We start from the raw sequence: 8,861 nt of genomic DNA, 5'->3' as shown, positions 1-8,861 counted from the left end.
TGCTGAAACATTAGCTCACAAGGAAGGAGCCTTGGTGAAACCCCTGGATGTGTTGCCTCAGTGTCCAATGGAAGGCTGGCAGCAGGCAGTAAGCACTGGGCAGGTGGTTAGGCTCCTGGAACACCAGAGAGGCAGGCAGCCCATAGGTCCCACCACGTGTGGGCCTGGATCTGTACTGTGACCTGCGCTAGCCTCTTCCTCATTCCTGGCAGCTTTACAGAGCTGGGCATTGGTCACGAATGAGGACTGGGCAGGACAGGCCTGTCCTCAGTGCACATTTTTCACACTACTAAAAATAACCCGAGTGCATGTCCCTGGGATCATGGATGAGTCATGTCATCACACACCAGTGATGTTATATAATGTATGTTATATAATTCATGTTGAATTTTTACCGTCTGAGGGCCAGCAGTTGGCATGGTGGTTACGGTGACATGGCCAAACATGGTTCAAGTCCCAGACCCAGTAGGTTGAAAATCACGCTGGGCGCGTGTGCGAGTGCCCAAAATCCCAGGAGGAGAAGGGATTGTGGCCATCCTCCTGGGGGGTAATCTCTCGCTTTCCCTCTCTCTGTCTCTCTCTTTAGTGAGCACACACATCCCATGGCAAAAAACCTAAAATAAATAAATAAATAAACAACCAACCAACCAACATCCATCCATTATGGGTCAGCAGTGGTTCAAATTCCTTTTCTAAACATAATCAAAGAATGGCATATTTGTAGCAGGAGGATGTCAAGCTCTGGGTAAGAATACACCATTTCCTGAGTGATACATGGACAGAGTTTTGTGGAAAGGGGAAGCAAGAAATTAACCTGGTTCAGATCCTTTTTGTCATTAGAAAACAGATAGGAAGCACTTTCGTGGTTTGTCAGAGAAGTGGCACCTGCGAAATGTTCTACTGGTCATTGCCAGCATTCCCCGTGTCTCCTCCAGACTGTGAACTCCCAGTCCTGAAAGATCCCACCGCCTGCGTCATCTTCCTCTGCCTTCTGCAGCAGAGTGGTGTTCAAGTCTCCACCTCCAACGTAGGCCAATTACTATTAATCATAACAGTACATTCGCAGAATCTCTGGAGTTGAGCTTTAAGGATCAAGAATTCAAACTGAGAATATGCCAAATATTTTTGTCTCCCACTCTCAAAAAAAAAAAAAACACTAGAGGCAGTCTTAATTCTAAGAATTCAGTATAATCTAGTATTTAAATAATACTTAGATTTTTTTATAATGTTGAATAGTTTCTATTTTCATTGTTCCCTCATTTTTACAAAACCAATCTTTGTATTCATCTGACACCATTAGATATTTTAGAGAAAGCAGCCTTGCTTATCATATCAAGAATTTAAGTTGGGACCAGCAGTTAGCATAATGGCTATGTCACTGGACTCCCATGTAGTTGACTGTGGTTCGAGTCCCGGATCCGGTGGCTTAAAACTCATGCCAGGCGCATGTGTATGTGGGCCCAAGATCCCGAGAGGAGAATGGAGGAGAAGGGATTGCGGCGTGGCCATCCCCTCTGGGGTGTGGGGGGGTGATTTCTCGCTTTCTGTCTGTCTCTCTCTGTCTGGTGAGCGCACGTGCCCTATAGCAAACACCTCTCCAAAAGAAAAAAAAAGAATTTAAGTTAAATAGCTGCTCATGACACTCATTCATTTATTCTAAATGAGTATAGGATATCCTCAAACATCTGACCAAGACTTCAGATAGAAAAAGGAAAACATGCCACCTGGCCTTAGAGCAGACTTCTGAAATTCCATTCATTTTGTAGAGGCAAGCTGGAAGAAAGAAATCAGACCATGCCCTCATTAAATACTTACAAAGTTACTGAGCCAAATCTATATTAATGAAAATTTGGGAGGCTTGCAGATATTTTAGTGGAAGGATTTCTGCAATGCCTTCATTGTGGGCTGTCTAGAGAAAAAGAAGATTACAGAACAGCATCTTGGACATTCTAAATACTCTTTTTTTTTTGGTATTAGAAAATGTCTTATTCTTAGAAATTAAGGTACAGTTATCACTATCATTTTTCTCCTTTTAATAGAGTGCCTAAAACCACACTTCTAGATTTTCCCTCTACATACTGGATCACTTTTTTAGACTTGCCTTTTTATGTCCAACACTTGAAGGAGAAACTTCCTTTTTAAGCAAAAGTTCAATTAACGTCTCAAGCACAAATGAGAAGCCTTACTCTTTTACTTGCTATTAGATACACTTGCTGTCTCTTATTTTCTGTGGGAATGTCCAAAGAATGCATTTCCTTGAGTAGAATTCACAGCTGTGTAAATAGCAAAAAAGTAACGTTTTTATCCCATAGCTTTTTTCAACCAAATTTGGCCAGCAGGCCAAAACTAGATAAAGCTCAGACTTCTCCCAGTGTGAAGTGAGGCGTGTGGAAGAGCATTGTCATGGCTGTCACATCTTCTCCAGGCTGCTGTCCCGAGAGGGACACTTGCTTTAGCGTCATAGGCAGCCGTTTGGGCCTGTGAGTTAAAGGACTGTTTTCTACCAGGTGGAAGTTACAACTCGGAAACTTCAATGCTAGCCCAACCTCGACCCTTTAGGAATATTTAGTTTCACTCCAAGTTTCAGCTCTTATGTAGGAGCCAGAATGTTTCCGAGTTGAAAATAAAGGGAACTATGTAGTGTGCCTTAATTACCTAGACCCAGAGTGGGTACACTTTTCCTGAAAGGGCCAGGTTGTAAATATTTGGGGCTTTGTGAGAGGTGAGACAAAACGGAGGATCTTATGCAGCTGCTTCTAGCCATTTTAATTTTACTTATTTCCTCCATGAGAGAAGGAGACAGAGCATCCCTGGTAAGTTCTCGATACCAAGATCCATCTCCAGTCTTCAGCCTCACATCACGGGGAGACGTATGCCCAGCATAGTCAGGGAGGCCTTCAGACTTGAACCGGACATCTTCCTGTGTGGGGTTGCCTCTCAGAGTATTGCTTTTTACTGCTGAGCCACTGCCTGCTCTCCTCCCCATAACCATTTAAAGTATACTTATTTGGAAATCTAACACCACTCAAGGCTCCTGGGTCATGCGCAAGCAGGCGGTGGACTAGACTTGGCCAGGGGGCCACATGGCTGCCAGCCCTTCTCCGGGTGGTCATAACATCACTAATGAAGAAAACGATCTTGTCTTCTCTCTGACAGCCGCATGACTGGAGGTTACGGAGTGATGGGTGACGACGGGTCTATTGATTACACTGTTCACGAAGCCTGGAACGAAGCCACCAATGTTTACTTGATAGTGATCCTCGTTAGCTTCGGTCTCTTCATGTACGCCAAGAGGTAACTGTTTCAGAATCTCAGGGTAGATAAGAAACTGGGCATTTAAAAGTTGGGCAGGTTTTTTGGACCACCAGATAGCGTAGTGGTTATGTCGCTGGGCTCATACATGGCTGACTGCAGAGCGAGTCCCACACCCAGTGGCTAAGAACTTGTGCCAGGCATGTGTGCATGCGTGCCCAAGATCCCAGGAGGAGAATGAAGGAAAAGGGATTGCAGCGTGGTCATCCACCCTCGGGGATGATTTCTTACTGTCCCTCTCACTGTCTCTGTCTCTCTCTCTCTCCAGTGAGCGTACGCACCCTAAGGCAAAACCCTACCCATTCCCCCCAAAAAAGTTTTGCAGATTTTTTTTTTGTTTTTATTTGTCCCCCCACAATCTGGATTGAATATATAAAAATAACTATCCGCATTGTTTTGTTTCTGCTCTGGAAAGCACTATCTCCATTGGTCTCCTCTAACACTGGTAACTGCGGTGTGACTTTGAAAATCCTGTTGCTTGAAGAGCTGAAGATTTACGTACAGTGCTCAACACTCGGCCAGCGGCTCCGAACTCCCAGTTCTGTCCTTTTTACGACAGCCCGATTTTCTCATCCAGCCCGGCTTCGATGTCGTCAGGCTTCAGTGAGCACAGTGTTTTGGACCCAAGGCCCTGAACTGCAGAAACACTAACTCCTGTATCTTCGGCAAATTTCTCTTCCCCCTGTTGAAGCTTTTCCTTGTTTCTTATGCATGACTAAATCGTAGCCGTTATTAAGCGATCTTAGCCTTATCTGATTACTTGTCTGTGCAGTCCACAAAACCTTCAGTCTCCTGAGAACAAGGACCTTGTCTTTCCTTCTGTGTCCTTGGTGGGCCACCCAGTGTAAATCCTGGATAAATCTTTCCCGCCTTAATCCCAGATGTTGTGGGTTAATTTAACTGTTCTCTTTCATACTTCCTGCTCCTTTCCCCCTGTTCAGTTAAAAGAAAAGGAAAGAAATCAGGTAGGGGCGAGGGAGAGAGTGTGCTTTGAAGAGGAAAAGCAGTATTAACTGGACCGATTTCTTCTTGCAGCCACAGCGCTTCTTGGTGTCGTCTACCAAGGTCTCTATTTATTTTTTAAAGGCATTAAATAGTCTGAAATAATTAGTAATCTGAAATAATTCTCCTTGGCCTGGGACATAGTTCCAGGCCCACAGTTGCTCTCAGATTCATATGTACACCCTTCCCAGCAACCCAGCAATGGGGCCCTCCCGAGCAGCTGGCCCGTGGGCCTCCTGGCCCCTGGGGTGGGTGAGAGGGTGCCTCCTGTCACTGATCCACCTGCAGCTTACAGCTTTCCTTTAAAAATAGTCGCCACCTCCACCCCACGTTTCTTTTTAAACCAGAGGCACACTGTTCTAACTTTTAAAAAGATATCCCCCTAAGGCCATCTTTTATATTTAAAAACTATGTTAATTCATTATTTTCCAAGCCCTGTGACTTCGTGTGTACAGCCTCTGCCTCGTACTTATTTTGTTGTTTGTTTTTGGTTTTTGTCATTGGGCACATGTACTCACCAGAGAGAGACACAGAAAGGGAACGTGAGAAATCACCCCCAGGGGCCATGGCTGTCTGCAGTCCCTCTCCTCCATTCTCCTTTTGGATTTTTTGAGCACGCACACCCACACATCTGGTGTGATATTCAAGTTGCCAGATCCAGGACTCGAACTGCAGTCAGCCATGTGGGAGTACAATGCCTTAACCACTACCCACTTGCTGGCCCCCGCCTCATACTTTTCAGTAAAAGAATGCTTGAGCCAAGGGAGCATCTCATGAACACAAAGTAGAAAACAAAACGGGCTAGTTGTCATCTCCCTCTTTTTAATATGGTGTCTGATGACCAGGATCATGAAAATATTACGATTCTATATACATTGATACGGCTCTCTCTTCTGTATTGATTTTGTATTTTAGGAATAAAAGGAAAATCATGAGAATATTCAGCGTGCCACCTACAGAGGAAACTTTGTCAGAGCCCAACTTCTATGATACGATAAGTAAAATTCGTCTGCGACAGCAGCTGGAAATGTACTCCATTTGTAAGTGCGTTCTGTGCCAATGGTACACACAGGCATATTTAAAATAGATTCTCTGGAATCGAGCCCAGTTGGCAAAAGGTTATCAAAGATAGGTGGTAACGAAAACTTAGTGGCTTTATCAGAATTCCTGTTTGCAAGGCATGTTAGTATTCTATTCTTGCTGAAGCAAATTACTACAAACTTAGAAGCACAACACAGCACACGCATGTCGTCTTACAGTTCTGTAGTTTGGAAGTCCTACAGCAGGCTTGCCAGGGTAAAACGAAGGTGTCAGCAGGGTTCTATTTTTCTGGACGCTCTAGGGGAAAATACCTATTTTTGCCTTTTTCGTTTTTTTTTTTTAAGAATTATTTATCATCATCATCATTTTTATTTATTTGCTGTAGAACACATGCACTCACCAGAGAGACACAGAGGGAGAGCAAGCAAGCTTCCAGGTCCAGGACTCGAACCACGGTCGGCCATGTGGGAGTCCAGTGTCTTAACACCACGCCACCTGCTGGCCCCAAGAAGTCATTATTCTTATAAGCTGAGTATACGGGTGGGTTTGTACCTTTTATGAATCCCAGCATGATGGCTTCTGGTAGGTGTCTATGCCATTTCTTATAAGGCAGTTCAAGAGGAAATAGCAAACAAAATTGTTTTTCTTAGAGAGGACTCCCAAACTTTTAAGCTTTAGATCACAAACATCTGGATCTACCCTGAAGTGCATAAACAAATGTAATAGTTATCTCTTCTTTAGCTAGTGAAAACTGAAAGGAGGTTGAAAGTTTTAAAACTAAGCAGCAAATGACATTAATGAAGATTTTTAGGTCTGTATTTTCTTTAGTTTTAGGTTAAGACAGTTTTTCTCCAGTAAGCATTTATTCCAAGTACAGAAAGAAGACAGAAATGCCTCTCGGTTTTTCCTCCTAGTTTACGTAGAGGCATCTGTAAGCCACGACATTTATGTTCAATAAGTCTCTTACAATAAGTTAAAACAGCTTTCTTGTAATGGGGACAAAAGCATTATTACTAACTCAAGGTAGGAGTGGGTGGTAAGAAAGAAGGAAATCCGGGTCCAGACAGTGGCCGGTGGGAAAACTCAATGCTCTGAGAGGCGACTGACATGTATGTGGACCTGTGTGTGCCCATGACCCAGGGCTGGCTGCGTGTGTGTATGGGGAGGGGGTGGCTTATGGTGTCAAGATCCTGGTGGGTGCAGTCTTTCTATCTCTCTCACTCACAGAAGAAATAAGTACTTTTTTTTTTTTTTTTTTTTTAAGAGGTTTTGCCTTAGGGCACGTGCGCTTGCAGGAGAGAGAGAGAGAGAGGCAATAGGAGGGAAAGTGAGAAATCACCCCGGGGGGGTAAGGGGGCTGGCCACGCTGCAATCCCTTTTCCTCGTACTTCTCCCGGGATCTTGGGAAAGCATGCACACACACTCGTTGTGAGTTTCAAGCCCCTGAGCCTGGAACTCAGACCACAGTTGGCCATGTGGGAGTCCAGTGACTTAACTGTTAATGCCATCTGCTGACTCTAATAAGTACTTCAAAAAACAATTTTTTTAAGTGGTGGAGGAGGGCATGTGGGTGACAAAATAGTAATGTAATGGATCCACGTAGGAAATGTCCTGAGTTTGTATCCCAGGCTCTTCCTGCGTGTGCTGGGCTTCTGCCTGCAGGCCTGTGACCTGAGCCAGCTAAAACTTGGGATGAATCACGACATGGAGACCCTGTTGGGGGGGCCGTTCTCTCAGCCTCTCTCGTAGAAGAAGTAAATTCTGAATTAACATTAATAGCTTAATTACTGTTTGTATTTTAAAGCTCTGATACACAAGTAATAATAATAAACATTTGAAAATGGGTATTGGGAGGGACCAGCAGTTGACATAATGGCTAGCTATGTGGCTAGACTCCCATGTAGTGGACCAGGGTTCAAGTCCCGGACCTGGTGGCTTAAACTCACGCTGGGTGTGTGTGCGTGCGTGCCCAAGATCCTGAGAAAGGAATGGAGGAGAAGGGATTGCAACATGGTCATCCCCTGGGGGGTGATTTCTCGCTGTCTGTCTCTCTGTCTCTCTCTGTCTTTCTGGTGAGGGCACGCACCTATAGCAAAAAACTCTTTAAAAAATGGGTATTGGGAATGTCAAGAAGTTAGGGGATCATGAAGTATAAAAAATATCCTCTGAAGAAATAAAGTTCATTCTAAACTACTTCTTTACTGAGAATCATGATCTTTGCTAGCAATTATTTGGCAATTTTATTTTATCTGTTTTTTTTTAATTTTCTTTTTTAATAGCAAGGAAGTATGACTATCAGCAGCCACAAAACCAAGATGACAGTGTGCAGCTGTCACTGGAGTGAAGCCTCCGAAAACGCGAGCATGAGCAGCCCGCGTTGAGCAGTAGAGTAGAGAGCGCCTGACCCTGCTAAATCATGAACAGCATAAAAACTCTGTCTGCCTGAGATCATTTTACTCATGACCTTCCCCAGCCTTTCGGTGTGCGGTGCTTTGCTCTTCTAACTGCATCTCCAATCCATTTGTTCCACAAATACAAATGGCCCAAAAGGCCTGGACCCGGAGAGCCTGCATATACCCCGGAAGACACAGGATGACCAGAGGCAGCAACTTCCCCTTGAGAAGACCTTGGACTTCTTCAGGACATCAGTCACAAGTAAAAACACATCTTTGGAAGCAAGAATCCTGGAGCTTATTCCACTTTGATCAGAACATTTTACAAAATTAAAAAAAAAAAATCCAGCCATTGAAACAACTTCCTCTTAGATTGTATTCTGTGAAAAATGTAATACGAGTAATATTCAAATGCGTGTTTCTCAGAATTGCTGGTGGCTGTTTCATTGACTTAATGATCCCGCCTGTTCGGGCCTTGTGTGGTAGACTTTCCTTTCACGTCATGAAGCACCCCCATCTGCTAATGATAGAAGCTTTCTGTCACTGGCTCCCCCACCCCATAGTTGTGTCTCCTTAGTTGTGTCCCCAGAAGTTGCCTTTAACTATTTTTTTAGTCCTACCAGGTTCATTTCTACCTGATGAATCTCCTTAGCCACACTGGGGCCAGCTCTTGGGTAACTGGACACATTTCTATTGACATTGGCTTCCTGCTTTTCAGTCATATGACCATCACTGTTTAACTATTCCGTCAGGTGACGTGTGCTTTTTTAGCATGATGCGCTTCCCAAAGACCTGCTTATCTTGTTTCATTTTGTACTGTACGATGAAATGTTTTTACCTGATTTTTCATGTTTATTTAAATAAATCTGGTTGGAGGTAGTAGAGGCACTGTTCAACTGTCCATATAACTCACTTAGTTTTTTAATTAAAGCCATTCTTAATTTTAAGAATTCATTGATAATTGGTTCACATATTATTTCTATTTTCCTCTATTATTGTGAAATGAATATAAGTTTTAAAGAACATTAAAATTTAGACCCAATAAAATCAAGAAATTTTACTTAAAAAAAATTTGGGGGGGGGATTTTTTTTGCTATAGGGCACGTGTACTTG

The 8,861-nt window shown here is 43.6% G+C and overlaps 1 protein-coding gene across 1 annotated transcript; it reads left to right on the top strand.

Annotated features, from left to right (window-relative positions):
- The first annotated feature begins 2,349 nt into the window (after window positions 1–2,349).
- SMIM19 (small integral membrane protein 19) lies at window positions 2,350–8,641 on the top strand. The gene is made up of 3 exons (XM_006141646.3): window positions 2,350–3,294; window positions 5,230–5,354; window positions 7,635–8,641. The coding sequence occupies exons 1-3, from the start codon at window positions 3,161–3,163 to the stop codon at window positions 7,697–7,699; spliced, it is 324 nt and encodes a 107-aa protein (XP_006141708.1). The 5' UTR covers window positions 2,350–3,160; the 3' UTR covers window positions 7,700–8,641.
- The last annotated feature ends 220 nt before the right edge of the window (window positions 8,642–8,861 follow it).

The sequence above is a fragment of the Tupaia chinensis genome, unplaced genomic scaffold (genome assembly GCF_000334495.1).
Source record: "Tupaia chinensis unplaced genomic scaffold, TupChi_1.0 Scaffold000061_1, whole genome shotgun sequence".
Lineage (NCBI taxonomy): Eukaryota > Metazoa > Chordata > Mammalia > Scandentia > Tupaiidae > Tupaia > Tupaia belangeri.
Note: the sequence above shows the minus strand (reverse complement) of the source record. Positions and strands in the feature narration are given on the sequence as shown.

Excerpts from the sequence above, each read along its gene's own strand:
- SMIM19 (XM_006141646.3), top strand. The coding sequence starts at position 3,161 with ATGACTGGAGGTTACGGAGTGATGGGTGACGACGGGTCTATTGATTAC. Across the intron at positions 3,295-5,229 it reads CTCTTCATGTACGCCAAGAG|GAATAAAAGGAAAATCATGA; the intron begins GTAACTGTTTCA and ends TTTGTATTTTAG. Across the intron at positions 5,355-7,634 it reads GCTGGAAATGTACTCCATTT|CAAGGAAGTATGACTATCAG; the intron begins GTAAGTGCGTTC and ends CTTTTTTAATAG.